General features: G+C 38.6%; 1 protein-coding gene across 1 annotated transcript in view; it reads right to left on the bottom strand.

The window, feature by feature from the left end:
* Positions 1-19,865, bottom strand: part of nbeab (neurobeachin b) — a gene marked incomplete in the record, with an annotated part of 186,689 nt that overhangs the window by 60,295 nt on the left and 106,529 nt on the right. Inside the window, 2 exon segments of the mRNA XM_035680189.1 lie at positions 4,362-4,508; positions 12,180-12,304. Coding sequence (XP_035536082.1) covers positions 4,362-4,508; positions 12,180-12,304 — 272 coding nt within the window.

The raw sequence follows: 19,865 nt of genomic DNA, 5'->3' as shown, positions 1-19,865 counted from the left end.
TTTTTTTTTTTTTTTGCCAATTGACCCTCTTTGTGGTGTAAATTGTTTCAGCTACAATAAAAGGAGATTGTCTCCATATTCACCCCAGCCCCTAAATTACAAGACCATTCACCTCTTGCAAAAATATTAACACTTTTAGGGCTGATGCATTGTAGTGTGGCCCTAAAGGGCTACACACACACACAGAGGGAAAGACACAATGCCTGAAGCATTAAGCCACGGCATCCATTGCTCATGGGGAGGAAGAGGATTAGGCAGTAATCCCCTCAGGGATCCTTCCATAATTAGGCTATATGGCATTAAAATGTTTACAGGAGAATAATGAAATTAAGGGCAAGTTACACAGGATGAGTGGTGTATATAGGCTAAAGCTCGGAATATCCAGCTGTTGGGTCTTTCTTTTAATGAAAATGCAAATATTTGTCAAATGACAGGCCAATTTAATGAAGTGATGAAAAGTCTCATTTCGGTGTGGTGGGAGTTTGGGAGAACTGCTGGGAAGATGGGTATATTATTACCCACAATCCATCCGCTGGACTGCAGTACTTGATAAGGCCGAGTGCTTTTATATTCTACATTATGGGAGAAATACAAGTGGAAGTAGGTTACTTGCACACCTGGGCACTATCATTCACTTGCAAACATGTATGTTGACTTATAGATACACACACATATACACACATGCACAGCTGCAGCCATTACTGTATGCTGAGTATCTGAGGCACAGTGCCTTGTTGTTCATTTGAGTCACTGAGGCAATGGCCATTTTTTCCACGGTTTTCAAAGCATGCGTTTATCTTTCAACATACAACAATGACATGTAAAAGCCTAGAGAACTGGACTATTTAATAAAGCTGCAGAAAACAATAATTAAATAATTAAAATTGGCAAAATACTTAAATGTTTAATATAAATAACTAAAACTTCCCGTATAGTTTGTATATCTTTTTATGTCACCCTTATTCTGTTTATATTAAACAGGATTATATACCTTTGAATTAAAAAAAAAAAAAAAAAAAAACAAGCAAGAAAGTTGGGGAACTTGGTAATGCAAAAAGTGGAGTAACACCCCATCTTCCTCTTACTTTTTTCTGAGATTACATATTCTGAAATGTTGTGGTTTTACTCTTTTATAAACATGTCACCACTCATGGGATCAATATTGTGAATGGGGACTAAAATGAACACGGAAAGGCTAAATTAAGGCAGAACAAAATGGTTGTGGCTGCTAAACCACACTTTGGGCTATGCTAACATGGTTCCGGTATGCCAGTAGAACAGTCAAATCTACAGAACTTTGCTTGACATGAGAGACTTTGTGAGGCTCTTATTTCCTCTCACATGCTCATCTAAAGTTTCTATTTTACGCGATTTTGGTTACAATATGTGCATACAAAAAGGCTCACTTAATGCCAGTGCAAGCAAAGACAGCATTTACAATGTTTGTGGGGGAGCAAAAGTAATCATAGGTTCAGTAACCACAACTGCCTGGGCCCTTGAGTGCAGGCGCCGCCCCTTTGGCAGCAGCAGCAGCAGCAGCAGCAGGCAGTGACCCAACGGCTGGCAGGAGGAGCACTGTTGTTGACAAGGATCTAGTCCCAGATCTCTCATTAAGGCTGTTCATGCCTGAGATTAGATACAGGCCAAACACAGACAGTGCATCCTGGTAAAAACATTACCCAAATGTTGTGAGTGAGAGAGCTCCCCTATTGGTAAAAACATGAACTCAACTTTGATTCAACATAAAAATAAAATGTTATTATTCAGTCAATTGCACTTTTAAAATGTATAATTTCAAGCAAGCACACACATCATAAATGTATCACAAATATTCAATGTCAGTATTTCTGTTTTGCACAAGGTGATTATTAGTTCCCCTAAGGAGAAAATACATTCTCATTGTATTTCAGCCTTTGCCTTGCTTTTTGAGTGGGCAGAGCAGGGTTCATCTGACAGACATGGAGTGTTTGGCTGCCTGCTGGCTCTACGACAAAGAGGAGGGGTTAGCCTCCTCCTCTGAGATTCATCTGTGGGATCTTAGAGAGGATTTCACTACTCAGCAGTGCCCTGGTTCAGCCTGAGCCTCATATACTGAGCCATGATAACTAGATAATGTATACGGGGCTATGAACCTAATGTAATTATCTAAGTGTCTGGGAATCTAGAGTCTCAGGGCATTTTTTTCTTACAATTTCTATCTGGAACAAATCCATTACCATTACATACATGCATTGATATTTGTTACTCCTACCGTGTGTTTCAGTGGTAGCCCAGATCCAACAGGTTTGTTAAAGACATTTAGGTAACATTACAGATGATTATGCAATCAAACTTGTGACAGTTTTAAGTGAAGTTGCTTAACCTTTAGAACATAGTAAAAAAAAAATCCACAGCATTAGATTATTATTGAAATTCCACTGCCAGAACAAGAACAGCCAGACAGTTCCTGTTCAGGTTTGTTATTTTTGAGGACAACCCAGCTAGTATAAGCAAATGTTGATTTACATCATCTCAAGTAGCCAATAATCAAAATAAAACAACAACCAGTCACAACAGCAGTCAGTAACAATGGCCCAGACTCTTTTTTCTTTTTTATTATCCCTTTTACTGCAATATAAGAGATGTTTTTGGATCTTGATCATGGCTGCCATGGCTATTAATTTATGTCGTGGTATTACTTTATATTCTACTAAAAAGCTTGTATGATGTAGGCACCAATCCAGTTACAAAGTCTGCTTATTTAAACCACCAATTCTTAAGCGAAGATTTGACTTTATTGACGAGTACGTAGCGTACTTGATCTACACTCAAGTGAACTCTGGATAACTTACCTTTTAAAGTCATGGCAGTTACTTGAAAAGCAGCTAAGGGTTGGCTTAATAGTTTGGCTCTCACACACAGTGTGATGCCGCTTAAATTACTTCTCTCTTTGGGCAACCACTGCCTTGGCAGTAAGTTACACAATTGACTGAATTGTGTCAAAGTATTAAAGCAGAGTTAAGATACTGATCATACAGGTACAATAAATCAAAGATTAATAAAGATTTAATATTGTATTTTTTTTCATAAGCTGTTAAAAGCCAATTAATCTCTTAATGACTATTCACTGAAGAGAGAATCAGGATTAGTTTGACTGCAGGATAATTAAGTTGCTCTACCTTAACATCCCAGTGCTAACATCCACACAGAAACACATTATAGGCAATTTTCTTGGCAACATTCTTCTAGGTTCAGTTAAAACATATTTTGTTCATTTAAAAAGAAGAAAGATAATTGCTGTAATTTCCCATTTCCCCTGGAATGGGCCGTATTTACTGGAAAAATAAATGTTTGAAGACTTTGATTGACTAAAACAATTTCTAACTATAAAAATATGTGCTGACTGATTATGTTACATGTGTTTGATTATGTGTGTGTCAATAGTCTGCAGGGTTTTGATTCAGAGTAACAAAATGCAGAATCTGAACAGTTTGTTTTTAATAATGTGTAATCAGTATAATCAAGATTGTGTAAGAAAAGTTGTGTTATCAAGTGTCTTAGCTCGGATTACTTTGATTACAATACATGACACTTTACTATGGCCTTATTAAAATGTAATGACCAATATACTGGCCCTAAGGCAGCAGAGTCTCCATTACATAATAATGCTCTGTTAGTATATGGGTTTAAAAACTCAATGAACCAAACACAATGTTCAGTCTCAGTTTACACATATAGATTTTGAGGGGGTCACCCAAACTTTTACAGTACATTATTAGGTCAGGTGACAGGCGAAATAAGGCCACTGTAAAGTGAAGCATTAGCAAGCAGTGGTGCATATCAACTGTAATCACTGATTGCTTGACAAATCATAAATATGAGTTCTGACATATCTGGATTGATCATCTTTCCGGTGTTAGTTTAACTTTTTAAGACTTGCCTCTGGAGATAAACACTCGAGGAAGGAACCGTGCTGACGAGACCCAAAACAAAACAGAGAAGGACACTTATCAGACGAAAAAAATATGTAGCTGTCAAACTTAAGCAAAGCTGTGCAGACTAGAACACAGAGACAAAGTTTCTGACTTCGGGACGTCAGTGCAGGTGAACTGCAGGAAGCAATCTGTAAATTCAAACCTCACAATCATTAGATACATAGATTTTAGATCTCAAAATATCCCCCTTCCCGTTGCCATTGTAATATAATGAGCATTAAAGCCATTACACTGATCCAAACAGTTAGTTTGATGCACTAGATATTAATCATGTACCCTGTAACTGTGCCAGCTATTAGGAAGAAGACAGATAAAAGACAAGTGCTGATACTCCAGCAGAGGTGATGCTGACTTGGGGTTAATGGAGGTGCTGGTGTGCTGACTTACCACCCAGGTTGTCCATCTCCTTCTCCTGCAGCAGGCTGACGGCATCGTCGTCTCCTTCCAGCACCAACTCTGTCTCGGGGTTCTGGCTGACCACAGTTTGGCTGCGGAAGACCTTCGTAGACTTGACAACCTCGTCCTCCTCTGTGCCTGTCAAAATAAACATGGGGAAGAGACACTACTAAATGTTGCACTCCGACCTCTGAAAACTCAGATTGGTAAATGAGAAATGCACAGAAATACTTGGCTATGGTCTATTCCTTGGCAAAGTCCAATCACCTTTACTATTCTGCCATTAACTATTGCAGTTTAAATTGATACATTTCTGTTCAGCAATACTGTACTAAAGTAAGGCAAGGCAAGGCAAGGCAATTTAATTTAGTATTAGTAGTAAGTATAATACATTTTAGTAATGCATATAGCCAACATATAGAAAATCATATAATAATAAAGTCCAAGAAAAAAAAAAGTAGAAAACAAAAGTACCCACATACCCACACAAAAAGACAGTGATGCGTAACATCTAGTAAAATATATATAATAAAAAAAGCCACAGAGGAGCTCTGAATGAAATACACAATATATGCAGGATGAACTTGATATGAGAAGCTCACTAATGTACTTGCCAGAGCATATGAAAGAATGTCAGGGTACACGTTCACTGACTGAATACATTTCGCACGGTTGAACATCAGAGGTGTTTCAGCTTTTATTTTTAGACAAGGTCAACAATGAAACATTATCTGTATCTTGAAAGACCAACAGCTGAGTCGGGGAATACATCTCAAGCTCGTAGTTGATTAGAGATATAATTTGCCGCTTTTGGAGACTTGACAAGAGTGAGACTGAACAGACAGTACAATTAGGAGGATGCTTACACCAGGATTTCATCATATGGCTATAGTGGAGCACACCCATTGAATAAGATGTGTTCATACATCCTGCAAAACAAAGGGGTCTCAAAACACATTTATCAACTTAAATCAGCCCATCTCCAACATGTGCCTGCCACACGGCTCCTCAGAGCGTTTATGTGAATTTGTCTTTCTGAAGTCCAATGTAGGAAATAACCAGAGGAAAAACTTGCGTGTGTGAAAGGAAGAACACATATCAAGAAATGGGAGGTGGCTGACACTCGTCTGACATGTTTCCTTTCAGCACAGTTCTTAATTCGCTTCTCCCTCCCCTGAGGAACATGTACCTTGTCTTGAAGAGGTCACATTTGACTGTTGTCAACACTGCTACTGAGAAAAAAGTCTGCTTCCTGCTCTGTCTCATATCTGGAGTGCTTTCATCAGAGGGAGGGAAGCAGTCTGTGCGTTTCGGAAATGAATTCTGTGTAATGTTAAAGCCAAGAGCCAGCCAGTGGTCAGGGATCAAAGCAGAATGAGTGAAACTTAAAACTGTAATTCTGTAAACCATCATTATGCTCCAAGTAAATGAGGGAAAGCTCCACTGACAGGCTGATGTTCTGATTGGCAAGTCTGTACAGGGTTGAGTAAACCAAATAAACCATGCTGATTTCTACACGCAAATGACCGACATCAACTGCTGTGGGGGAGGCAACAATGCAGGGTAGAGGATCAGCTTTACCCACGATGCAATTTTTCCTAACAGAAAAAGTAATATGGTTATAAATAACGAGAAATGAAGAGGTATGACATGAAGGAGAAAATGTGCTGACATGAAAAGTGATCTTCTCATGAGTGATAGCCCGTTGACGCTGAGACATTCTTATATTAAAAGTGCAGCTGTGAAAAGGGTCGCCATTTGTCACCATTAAATTATCTGCTGTGCAGTGGTGTTGAAGAAGACACATTAGAAACATTTTCATGTGTTCACCCTTGACCACTAAATGGCCAAATAAAGAGAATGACCCTTTGGATATCAAATATAACTCATATAAATGAACTAAAATGAAAAAAGAACAGGAGACAAGTGCAGGCTGGCAGGCAAGATAGATAATACAATACATGCATATCCAATTACCACCTACTGAAGGATTTAAAAGTTCTTTGTATAGTTGATTTTATGGTGCGAGAACCTGAAATTCTTCTACATTTTTATTTTATCATCCTTGAATGCAACTGTAGTTATCCTCCACAAATCACATGATCAATTAGATACTGAACTGATCTTCAGAATCATCTTATGTTGGCCTATTGTAATCATACACAAAAAAAACAAAGTACAAAATTACCAGGCAATACAGTTGCAGATGTATGCATTAGATTAGGAAGCTGTAATTTGAGTCTAATCTTTCTCTCAAATCCAATTAAATGTGCATTTCTAGACAATATTCACGTAATAAAGAAATAAAAAATATTGCTTATGCCACATCACTGTATAATGATGCTACACTAACTAGCCTCTATATAATTAACCTTACAAAGTGAGCAGTCCATCAAAAGCCACTGCCATTGACTTCTCGTCTCTAAAAAAAGAAAACAGCAGTTTCATTTCATGTCTACTCTAAAGCCCTTCAGAAACAGTGCCAGGAGAAGCCACCGATCACCAGTCTCACGGGTCCTCTTGTTCAATCACTGAGTTGAAACTGCTTCAGAGTGCACTAATTACACTCAGTAAAGTGCATTGCAGAGCTTTTGTGACCCCATTGGAGGCTGATGAAGACCTGCCAGCTGTGACCAATGGAGGATGCCCCTGAGCCCTCATCACTGGGGTTTAACAAGGATCCATGGTCCGGAGTACTTTTTAGGATATCTACCGATTGTCTATTTTAGCACAATATAAAAAATAAAAAAAAACTCAAAGTTTTATACTTCTTATACAATGTAATCTTCATGAAAAACCACATGGGATCATTTGATGGGTTTTGATAGGAGGACAAAATAAATCAGATTTTAAGTTCCATCCAGGAGTCAGAGAGACCTTAAGTTACTGACATTTAACTAAAATTCTATTTGTTATTTTGAGAATATATTTATAATTTATAAAGTTGAAATTCATGAAAAAGGGGACATGATCCTTTTTATAGACAACATGACACAGTCTCTTTACTTCTTTAATGTGATGTGATTCCTGTTGAGACAAGATTTAATGCCAGGATATAACACAATGAGGGCTCATTCTAAAGTGTAAACCAACGTAATATCAGTTCAGGAAAAAAAAGGATTTGTGTTTTGATAGAAGAAGCAGAGGGATGAATTTTTAATGCTAATGGTGACAGCTTTCCAAAAAGTTAAATATCATTGTGTTTTTACCATCATAAATGAAAAATTGAGTTAAGTAAAAAAAAACATATGAGCAGTAATATTTTGTGTTTCAGACAAAGAGATAAGAATAATTTATCTCAGTGTCACAGAGTGATGAAATTGAGTAAATGTGTTCTTTTGTGAACAAGCTAAAGCCCAATTCCAATAATAATAATCTTAGATACAGGTTCCCACTTTAGAAATATTTGAGAGTTCAGTAGTTTTACTATTCAGTATGGAATAGATAAGAGTTGAAAGGCCTTTAAAAAAAATGTTGAATCAACTACTGTTAATACTGTTGCCAAGGGTCCATGTTTGATATACTGTAATGCTAAGAACCGGTGAGGCACTGGCCTTTCATTTTTATAGCCTCAATAGAGCCGGCGAGCATGGATTTTTCTAAGTCTCCTATGTATTATACACCCTGCCTCAAACACTTCACTGCCACTCCTCAAAAAGAAATCCACGACATCATGTTTCACTTAAAGTTCAACTAATGTGTAGGGTACTTCTCTTCAGGAGAAGAAAAAGCTGATTTCACAAATACTTTGTGTAATTCAATATACACGACTATAAATAAAGCACAAAATACTTAAGGTTGCTCATTTTGAGATGTTTTTATGTAGTGGTTTGGTCAGCAAAGCAAGATCTGGATAATGCTGGAAAAGGGCAAAGGCCGGGCTCTTGTAGAAATCACTGAATGTTTGTCAATTGCTATGACAGCCAAAATTTGGACACACAAGACAAACAGCTATCTCATCCTCTTTCTAAACAAAGACTTGGAAAGAGAGCTTAAACTCTGGAGCTTTTGCAGATATTATTCTGTTTTATGTCTCATTCTGTCACATCTCTGTAGATAACACGCGTTAGTATGAGCTTCTATCCTTTAACGTACCAATATCCATATAACGTGAGCTCTATAGAATGTTTTAAATATATCTCTTCCGTTTCCCAGACTCTATCTGTTTCAGATCCTGCCCTCCTACGCACCCTCTCCACGGGCTCCACATTCCACATGGAGAGAAAAAGTCCAGTCTATGAGATTGCATTACCGTTAGGGCGATGCAATTCTGCCCTCTGTCTCTTTACTTTTATTTACCCTGCACTGAAGGATGAAATGAGGGGGAACAAATGACAGCTCCATACTTCCTGTGATGCAAGCCATCCGTTTTGCAGAGAATGTGTTTTGAGACTGTAAAAGTAAACATTATAACTTTGATGTAGGGGAGTTTATGCGGTGCAGACGCTTCCTCTTGGGGTGATCTTTATTCAATATCCTGGGATGTGCAGTGCGTGTCTACTGTGCTGCCAGAGGTTACAAACAACCTCATCTTCTCTCGATCAAAACATTAACAGCAGAGTTTAATTATCGCCACATCTGGACCTGAACATTAGGTACTGCACATAACGTATCATGTATTTACTAAAGGCTGCATTCAAATGTCCGGATTTGCATGTTAGTAAATGCCCTGATGTCATTTGTCACAGTTTAATATTGTTGATCATAAAACTGGAGAAGGTTAATATCACATCACGAGGCTTCTGCCTCTGCTGCAGTTAAGAGCTTTAAAGATCTTTGCCCGGGGCAATCAGCTCGGAGAGAAGCTGCTCACCTGAAATGAGACAGCAAGGACACCCGGAGGTAAAACACCCCGTTAAACACTTGGATCAATATTAACGTGACTTCCATTTCATGCTTGCCCAATTCCAATCACCTAACAATATAGTCTGATACTGGGCCGTGGCTGGCTGTAACAGGGCAGGTTATTACAGGCAGAGGGCAGAGACAGAATGTGCTGGCTAAGCTGTCAATGGTGCTAATAGACAACGAGGCAGAGTTTAAGGCAGAGTTTAACCTCCCATCACACATGTTCATGAATGTACACACTATCGCACACAAAGGCACACACATTGCACAAAAGTGATTATAAAGGTTACACTGATGCACTGGTTTTGCCAATATATCAACTTGATTTTTTTTAAAAGTTTTGTGCTCTCAAAGAATGGAAGTATTTCTTTCTTGAGGATCTAAATTCTGTTTCAACCTGGCATATGTCAATGGAAATAAAATAAAATAATGAAAATATGTGTTTCACAAAAAAGGTACAATTTTAACTTTAGTCTGAAGATATCAATATCAGCTTTAAAAAAAAGCTCTTCAAAATACTTAAGATCAGTCAAGTAATCTCTCTCGGAAATCCACATAACAAATGAATAAATTAATCCAACTCCTAAAATGGCAAAAAAAACATTTTTACTATCTCAGAGAAGACACATAAGACTGTGAGACTCTTAAAGGCTGTCAAAAACGACACAGGCCACTCACTCACTGAAATGTTCTTGAAAACAAAACTTTCCTGCTCACTTTCATTTCCCCCAAGTGAACTCGTAAGACTGACGTTAACTGTGAGCACAACAGTGTAAGTCTGCCCTCTTCAAACTCAAAATGGTGGCTGAGCGTATATCCTCATATCTTGTTGTCAGACCAGAAACTGTGCATTCAATTTGGACAACCTACTGGTTCTCTAATAGTCCCAGATTTTAAAGCTTTAATAATGACTCTTGAGGGCCAACTCAAACAAGCCTCTTTGTTTTTCTACTCTGGTGCCTATGCAGCCAGCAACCCACTAAAAAGTTCTATAGAGTGCCTTTCAAATCTAGGAAACAAAGTCTGGATGTTATGACTAATAGATATCCAACCTCTGAGCCTCTGCACCACGGCTATCTGCTAAATACAGGTCCTATATTTAATAATATGTTAATTAAAAGTGAATATTCATAAAAAAAACAAAAAAAAACACAAACTGTCATTGTACATTTATAACAAACTGCCAACTGTCACAGCCAAAGAAATCTATTGAAGCTCTACAGAAGAACAAAAGATCTTTCTCATTTGAACTCATAACAAAACCTGGCCTCCGCCGTGCAACCACATCAAAGCCTGCTACAAAAAGCCTGAAAGTGCAGCTCACCTCTCAAGGAGAGCAAGAAGGCCATCCAACCGCAGGCGATCTCTTTCACTTGACAAGTTTATACATTATTCCACTCATTAAAACCACCACATGCCAGCAGGACTTCAACAACTCTTCAGTCAATGACACTGAAGCATTAATGTTCAACAACAGAAACAAATCATATAGCTCAAAAGTATATTCTAGTTATCAGATGTACTAAATAACATGATATGGACCTGCAGCATTTTCTTGAGGACATGTGTCTCATAAGTCACTAAAGCAGAGGAAACACACACCAATTTGAGCAACTGCACAGTGGGTAAAGATGCCAATGGGCGATGCTAACTGACAGAGTTAGCAGATGGAGCAATAGAATGGATGAAATAGTTTATTTTATCTACCTTCAGTACAATATTCTCCCCCGCTTTAATACAATTGAAAGAAATTGTATGTGTTTTTGATTTATGTATTATCAGCAAAAAAAAAGAAATTATTTTTCTTTTGTTGCACCACCTTTAAGTATAGTTTCAATGAAAATCTTGAAATACTTTAAACTTAGAAGGTACCTTGCTCCTGCACAATTAATCAAAAATATTATCGAAATCACAATATGGCCAAGGCAATGTGCAGTTTTTTGGTATTTACAGGTAGGCAATGTTGATGCAAGGCAATGAAATTTCTTTGCAGATGATACTGAAGTTCTAAAAGCCTTATGCCTTAAGTTAAAAGGGCTAAATTTGTAACATTTGTTTCCTTGAGTCCTCACCACCTATCAACACCTCACCAAAAGCCCACAAAATTAGCTTATGGCTAAAAATAATGGAACCACCACAAACTCTAAAGCAGACGGTGCAATTATTGCATGTGTGTTTCATATATAGACCACCTGCAGCCGAGGCAGCAGCTGGCATGTGTTTATCTACAGAGCTGCCATGATCTTCATACAGCAGCCATGGCACAGCTAGAGCTGAAATCAGCCAGATGACATCCTGAACCTAGCCAACGGTCGATTTGAGTAGCTCAACCCTGAGCTAGCCAGAGGTCAGTGAACATTGTGATCATTGTGCAGGTGTTGCTGTAAGTCTACAGTCATTTTAAAAGGCTACCCTGACCATACTGCATTGCCTGTTTTCTATTTTCTATCAAGTGAAGAACGCGCTTACTCCATTAATTTCAGAATCAATACATTCACCCTTGTGCCATTAATACATTTGCTCAGCTATTCAATTAGAGGCAGGGGAGAAGGGCCAAGGGTGTTTAATAGTACTGAGCTGCTTTCCTTTAAAAGTTGGTGTTGCATGACATAAGGCAAAATTGACACAAGGTGGTGGGCAACACTATAAGACTGCCTGGGTCAATAAGAAAAGTTTCAGGCAAAGAGAAGGAACAATAAAGGGAGAGATCCAATTTGTTCCTGAGTATGTGTTGTAATGGAAATAAAAAAGTACAATAAAATGGATGTGTCATGTTCAATTCACAGGACTCATAAATACGTTGCCTATAAAAATGACACTTAACTTTTAATACCTTGTCTATAATGCCTTAATGGAAACATTCATATTCTACATTTAATATGGAGTAATAATGTACTTGACCCTAATTCTAATAGGTTAAAAAAAAAATACTCGGATTCCACAAAGAAATGATAAACACACCATACTCCTGCAGTGACTTGCATGTGACATCTAAGTGGGTGGAGCCAAATGGGTTTCTGACAAATCTCCGCCTCCGGCGCAGGTCATCTTCCCAGTAGTCCAGGCGCCAGAAGTCATGCAGCTGACTGTGAGAGAGACAAGAAGACAGGTAGGTTAGATGGAGCACACACCCCTCAGTGATGGTCTGATTATAGCAGCCACTTCCTTATCAGGGGAAAACATCTTGAGGAGAAAAATCAGGCCACAGATAGCAGATTTATAGGCTGACTAGTGGCATGCTCTGCAGAGTCCCAGTACTGTTAGCTCTGTTAAAGCCTATAGCATCAGAACAGCAGGGAGCAGCAGCAGCCGCTGCACACATAAATCACAGGCACTCCCATTAACAAATACAGCATCAAATTACAAGTATAAATGGCACAGCTTGCCTCCTTTTTTACAATGTTTTTTAACAAGTCTTGTAAATCAAAGGTAGGAACCTCAACGCAGACAGCGTGGGGTTTAATGATCGGGGTCTTGGGGCGGTTGAGGCATGAGCCTATAAAACAAGCCCCCTCCGTGCATATGTGGAGCCATGATTAAAATAATGTGCTGAAATATTCATTGAAATGATTCCCAGAGCCCTGGAGCAACCCGACAGAAAATTGCATTTTTATTCATTATTAATAACAGCGAATTAGGGTCGTAAAAAAAAGAGAAAAAGAAGAAAACAGTTCCAGCATGTGGTAACCATCTTTGTAAATGATTATTCCAACATTAGTGAGGACCTGGGATAATTTTATTGCTTGCAGCTAATGCAAACCATTAAGCACCAGGACTAGCATTAGGTTACTAAGTGCTGCTTGTTCCAACAGTGCACTAGCTGGAGCTATTTCAAAGCCTTCATATTTCCTTTAGAGAGAAATGCAGCAAAAAAAATCTTGCTTTAATTTACCCTTAAGAGGGAAGAGAAACACATAAACAATAGTGATGATTCAAATAATTGGTGTGCAGTTGACAGTAAGGTAAGAGGTGATTACATCAACCTGGCATGAGGTTCATTTTCATTTAATTTTAAGTAAAATGTGAAGAAATATGGCATCACTCTTGAACTTCAACAGATACAGTATGAGTGGGAACACTCCAATACCCATACAGTTTAACTCATATACACAGTTTTTTTGCCATTTATTACACAAACATGAAGTACATGCTGTCGTAGAACCAAACTCTTTATCCTCTTATCTAAAAGGTTGACTCCATATTATTAAAAAGTAAAATACTAGAAACAACCACACAAAGCTCCAAATAAAACCTTGGATCTGGTACTGTATGTCCAAATCCAAAAAGAGATTTTTCAGTGCGTGAAGGATACAGTAAGACCTTGGCAGGCAGCAGTCTAGTGCATTGTATGGTTTCTGCCCCCTTCCCTGCCACAGTATTGAAGCAGTCTAAACAGATTAAAGTGTTACAGGGGATCACATCACAAAATACAGCCTGCATGCTCCATGAATATAATATCTACAAATGTCAGAAATCAAGAGGCTCAGGAGACTTAGCTGGGCTCTGACAGCAACAAGGGCTCAGTTTCAGTTAAGTATCAATCAAAACTGAATATGTGTGTATGTGTGCGTGCAAGTGTGCGCTCATTGTATGCACAAAGTATCATGAGCCGCTGTATGCAAAGCAAGACTGAACGCCTTGAGCTTGTCCGCTGTCAATCTCCTCTCACAGCTTCACTGAGGAAAAGAGAGATGTCAGTGGGTTGAAAGGAGAAACCCACGTAAATGATATTGTAAATGCAAGATTACACAGTGTGAAAAATGTAAATCCACTGTAGGCAACTGGGCGATTACCGCTGAAGATTATGTCCCCTAATTCTTAGTGCAAATAGACAGCAGATGCCAGTGGGGGATAAATCCACCACATGGAAGATTCCCCTATAACAGTATTAACTGCATTTGATGCATTTTTTTGGTCTGTTGAAGGATGCTCATTTGAGTACAACTTTAGTTTCAGCCAGAATATCTTAATTTGTCTTTTACAGCAATCAAAAGCACAACAAGCCAAACCCTCAAGTTATAATGACTCATTAGTGAGCTAGATGCCAACAGTTTGATGCCTCTTCCCCTTCTTCTGTCCTGTGCAGATGGTTTCAGTTTGAATGTGGTATTCTGCTGTTTGAGTAGGACCTGTGAAATTTTAGACTATGTGGTCAGTGCTAGACTGGATTTGGACTGTGCCAAAGTGCTATGCTGCAGGAGCCTCCTCTCTGAGGGTGGTCCAAAAAGTGCTCTGGAGGACTGTACTCCTGATGGAGATCTACAGCTGGAAGCTACTGAGCTCTCACACAGGGGATTTCTGAGGTGGCACTGGGCCACCAAGCCACACAGCCATGTCTTAAAAACATGGAGGGAAATAAGGAATAAGCGGAAACTTTAACGTTTGGTCAAAATCCCTATCATATAGTAAAATTGTACTTGGCAAGCACATACACACATTTGTGCCATTTAATATACTACAAAAGCTAACAATAGTCTAATCCCTACATTTCCAAGACTGCAGATAAAACACAATTCCTTTTTCAGAATCATTAATAAAAAGCTAGTTGCCTGTATTATCTGTGTAACAACAACAAATTGTCTATCCAATAGCATTCTTTATTAAGCTGAGACGGCTTGAGACCTCCTTATTTTCTACATCAAATGTGTCTGGCTTCATGACAACCATAAAGAATGGCTGTGAGCTGGCCTCCTAGAAACTGGCAAAATTTATTAGTCCCGTCACCCATCAATCACCCAAATGGATTTCAAACCGCATTTTAAAAGCTAATTTTCCAGCACTGATAACCTACAGGAAACAGGAGCACCATTATTTATGGATGCTTTCAGACTTGCTAAGTGCAGTAGGATAAATGTGTAAGAGGACTATCGTCTATTCTCTTCTCTCTCAAATAGGTATTTAAAGCACACCTTTCCTCAAGGAGCCAGTGTTGAGGTTCTTGAGTTGCCAGATCTAACACGCCAGTCTACAGGGAATGTGTTTTGTTTGTAAAAGGAAAGGGAAAGCTCACAGACATAATTCAAAAATGATGGGGAGGAAAATAAAAATAAAAGGATTGATAACAGTTTTATAGGAAACTATAACATCATTTTAGAGAATTTTGACGGCTGACAAGGGCTCATGGATTAGAGAGTGATATATTCTTAGCGCTACTGTTATATTAGGGCAGTAGAGACCCTTTTCTGTTTTCTTCGTAATTTTCTTCTCCAAATAATCGTCTGATTATTTGGAGAATAGCATTGGAGTAAAAGGGTAAACTTGAGCCAGGGCAAGGAAAAACCTGTGCTTTTACCAAGATAAAAATGCTTGTTTAAGGACTGAATTGTGTGTCAGATCAGCAAGGCTCAGACCACATAAGCAAACAAAACCTATCCAGTAAGTTACAGATCAGCTACTTGAGACTGCTCCATACTCACTCAAATTCACGCAATTGGCTTGTAGGGTGTAAAATAAAATCCCATACGATTAAGATAAAATCATTGAAATAAAGACATTACACTGATCTATTGTCAAAAGCAATAACTACCTTCATGTTTTTTCAAAGTCACTTAAACCAAAATGGCTCACTAAAACATGTACAGGGCTGCAGACAGATGAGGATCTCATGGTTAAAGATTTCCTTTTTATTCTATTTATGCTCAGAGGAAATTTGTGTGAGGCGGTCGAGAGGAAGGACAGGGACATGCTGATTCAATAAAACACCATTATACTCCTTTTAAAAGCTTCCATTGGTGACATGAGTAGGGGGTAATTATAATAAATGCCAGTAATCAGCGACAATTCTATTCAAAGGCACAGTGACTGGTTTCTATCACACACACACTGGGACACTGAACACACGTAACTCTGAGGACAAGTGGTCTTTTCTTTCGTTTTCAGTTGTCCTAACTGACTATGAGTTATAAAGTGCATGAGGAATTAGTTTGAGATGCAAGTGTCTCTGGAAAAACTTTTTAAAAACTTTAAAAAACAAAATAAAAACTTGATTAGAAAATAAAATAAAAATGAAAGACATACTTCACTGCTAACCGACCATGTACCTGCTCACAGAATTATTGGGGAAATTCTGGCACCGCCTTTCGCGACCAAATAGTGTTACTTAATTGAACCCGTTCAAATGACAACCACATATGTGTATCTGTAATGATCCACGCATCATGAAAACCATCAGGCAGCCAGCAGACACTAAAAACCGAAGCGAGGAAATTCTCAAAACATTGTCTGTCAACCAGTGCATTCTTTTTGGTAAGCATTTTTATGCCACATTCCTCAACAGACTGCTGCTGGATAAAAAAAAAAAAAATCCCAGCAAAAAAGAAACTGTGTATCAAAAAGTGGTGACTGGCAGCCATATGGTGATGAGCATTTCTCAGCACACTGCTTTCAAAGTAACCTATAAACTGAGAAAAAAAAAATCCTCTATAAAAACACATCGAGCTTGATCATGCGTCTGTCGAATGCCAAGTGTTAAGTGACTATATGGCCAACATCATGATCAGATTATCACAGAGGGCTGCAAATGGTACACAAGACTTTCATCTCTTAAATTTCGCAATTTCTTATCATCACTACACTCAACACTGCTGCAGTGGTGAGGATACCAAGCTAAGATCCAAATGCCTCTAGTTATTGGATATGACTTTCCTTTTGTAGATTAAGAGCTAGAGAATAGACACACTGAGGAATGGGTATTGGACAAAGACGAAAGGGAAACAACACAGCAGCAACAAGATTAACTCCAGGTCATGTGGTGTAATGAAGACAGACGTATGCGACCAGACGAGGGACGAGAAGCCGTATTGTACTGTAGGTGAACTCCCTGGATCGCCAGTTTTGTGGATCCCCATCTTTCATCGGAAATGGGGCACAGTCAGGCGATGCCCAGCTCAATTTCAACACCCGATGAAATTGATGATTGTGTGAATGGGCCTCTTTCCAGAGATAATTAGCGCAGTGTGCAAGGTTAAGAGTGCCCCAAGGGAATAGAGCCTGGTGTAGGTCAAGAACAAATGCAAGTAGAGAGAATATCAGCTTGCAAGAACAAAGGAGCATCGTGTTTAAAATAAGATCTAATTAAACAAAGAATAAAAAAAACATTATGACTCGCAAGCTGTTTTAAAAGAAGCTGCATTTTTTTAACCCTCGCTATGAGAGACAAATTACAGATGGGATGCAGAGGACTGGTTCAGACCAAAAACATTTTTTGTGGAGAGGGCAGAATAGAAACCTCTAAAGGTTTTAAAGGTGCATGGAATTCATAGCAAAAAAATGGCCCTTATAGCAACATTCATTTTATAGTGATTTCTAGGATTACTTACTTTTTCTATATTGTTACTAATTGTACACAGAAGTGAGTCTTTAAAAGAATTACATTGAAAACAAGAATAATGTAGAGAAAGTAAAGAACAAAATACACAATTTGCTAGTCTGGATGTCAAAAAGAATAATATGTTTGAATTATATATCTTATATTATATTAGATTGTCAGGTTGATATTTGTTTATACAGTTGGGCTCAACCAGAGACCTTAACCTTGCTTTTCTGTCCCAGAGGGGTCATCAGACTTCGAATCCTCTAAGGCTCCAAGGCCCTCTAAAGGTGCTCCCCCATTGTGCTAGAGGACTTCTATTAGAATTGATAACCCTTTCAGGCGAGACCAAATACTCTGGGCACATGGTGAGTAAAAAGGTTCATTCCATCACAAAGTTATTATCCACAGGCAGATTGTTACCATTCATCAAGTGTGAGAGATGAAACTCTCTGTTAGTCAAGGGAAACGGCTGTTTCACTGCCTTGCCACAGATCAATATATGCCGCCATTTTCCTTTCTCTCCTCTGCTACAAAAAAGTAATTATACAGAAGAAATGTTGACAATCAATAGACTAGTCAGGTAAGGTTAAGGTCTGCTGTGGGGGCCAGCGGAGGCTCCTCCGTCAGCTGTCACTGATGCTGCTGAAGTGAACACCAACACACGGGAACAAAGGGAGGTTTGTCTCCTTCAGCCCCTTTTACGTTTCTGTTAGGGCGGTATTGTCGAAACAATTAGAGAATGGTAGAGAATGACACAAGAGAAGTTCACTGAAGCTCACATGGTGAATATTTATGAGTCAGTAGTACATAGGTGTGTCTGAGTATATCACCTGCACAAGGTGTACTGTAAACGGTGCAAACATCAGTAATTTGGCATGTTTTTGATGTGTTATGTGTGTGAAACAAACTTACTTGAGAGAACTGCAGAATGAGAGACTTTATAGTATCGTCACAGTAAGGTAGTCCTATGTTGCAAACGTTATTCTTCAATGTATTCATCAGCATCGCCTTGACATCTACTTTCACTTTAGACGAGCCTGAACTTTATAATCCACTGGCAGGGTTCAGAGGTCAACAGCAGAGGGGACCAGAGGGCAGGGAAAATCACTCTCTCCCTGGAAAAAACTCTGACATCCAATTTTCAACTTGATTTATCAGTGTAAAGCTAAAATTGATAGTGTGTCATTACTGGGCAGGGAGCTGTCTTGGAGAGATGTATCAAAGCCTCCTCATTTTGATTTAGCACGGCGGATCAATACAACCCTATACTGTTTCAATTTGAGGAGTATTGATTTTCCTATGCTGACTCTATACAGGGGGACATTCATCATCAAGCAAGCATATAGTATGATCTAACAGGGCACCATAGGGTCTGATCTGCTTATTCTTCACTCAGATCACATGGCTGCAGAGCAGCTGTTTCAAAGCCTTTCACAGATTATTTCCTTGTCGTCGGGTTTTTGTCATATGTGCTGCAATACAATTTCTTAAATTGTTTACCACAAAAAGAACAACGGCTCAAAATGGAGTGGCTGTCAGAGATGCAGATAATCTGCAGATGTCTGTAATTCAGACAAAAACAGATGCATCTAATGGCAGGCCAGGTGGTTATATCAATCTAATGAGCAGAAAACACACAGTCTGGCAAAAGAAAAAACATGAACATATAAGTTATACTAGTTTCTGGCTTCTGTCCGCTTAAGAATAATTTTGTTTATAATATATTCTACACAAATGATAAATGTCCTTTGGCATGTCTCCAGGCAGAATTTGGGAGTAAAAGGCAAAGCAATTTCTGTGCATGAGGGTGAAAACAAACATTAACAACTAAAGTCTCTCTCTCTCTCTCTTTTTCTCTCTCTCTCACACACCACACACACACAGATATAACAGACAGCCACCTCAAAATGCTTGAGGGCTTTATATTTTACAAGAGCAGCATAAATGGGAAAGTTAATGTAGCATTGAATAAGACTAAGCTGCTGAACTGCAACACTGCCTTGAGCTTGTGAGCATATTGCATCATTTTTCTTCACCAGCAGGTTACCATTAAATTTGAATTTGTTGGAAGTTTTGCAGTATCATTTACAATGCACCCACGCTCAATAACCTTTTGTTTCAATGCAAATGCTGTGCCTCTGAGAGGGGCTCCATAAATATTTGAACAAGCGCCCAGAATTCAATCCAATAGATTTTGTCATGGGTACTTCTGCTAAGATTCAGTCAGTTATATGAAAATCTGTACTTGAATACTGTAACCTTTTCAGTCACGGCCAAAATATTTTTTTCATTTGACAACATCTGTAATACTAAAATACAATTTTTGTACCCATGAA

The sequence above is a fragment of the Morone saxatilis genome, unplaced genomic scaffold (assembly GCF_004916995.1).
Source record: "Morone saxatilis isolate NCDOM2014 unplaced genomic scaffold, NCSU_SB_2.0 Contig8, whole genome shotgun sequence".
Classification (NCBI taxonomy): Eukaryota; Metazoa; Chordata; class Actinopteri; family Moronidae; genus Morone; species Morone saxatilis.
The sequence above is the reverse complement of the archived record's forward strand: the minus strand, read 5'-3'. Positions and strand labels throughout refer to the sequence as shown.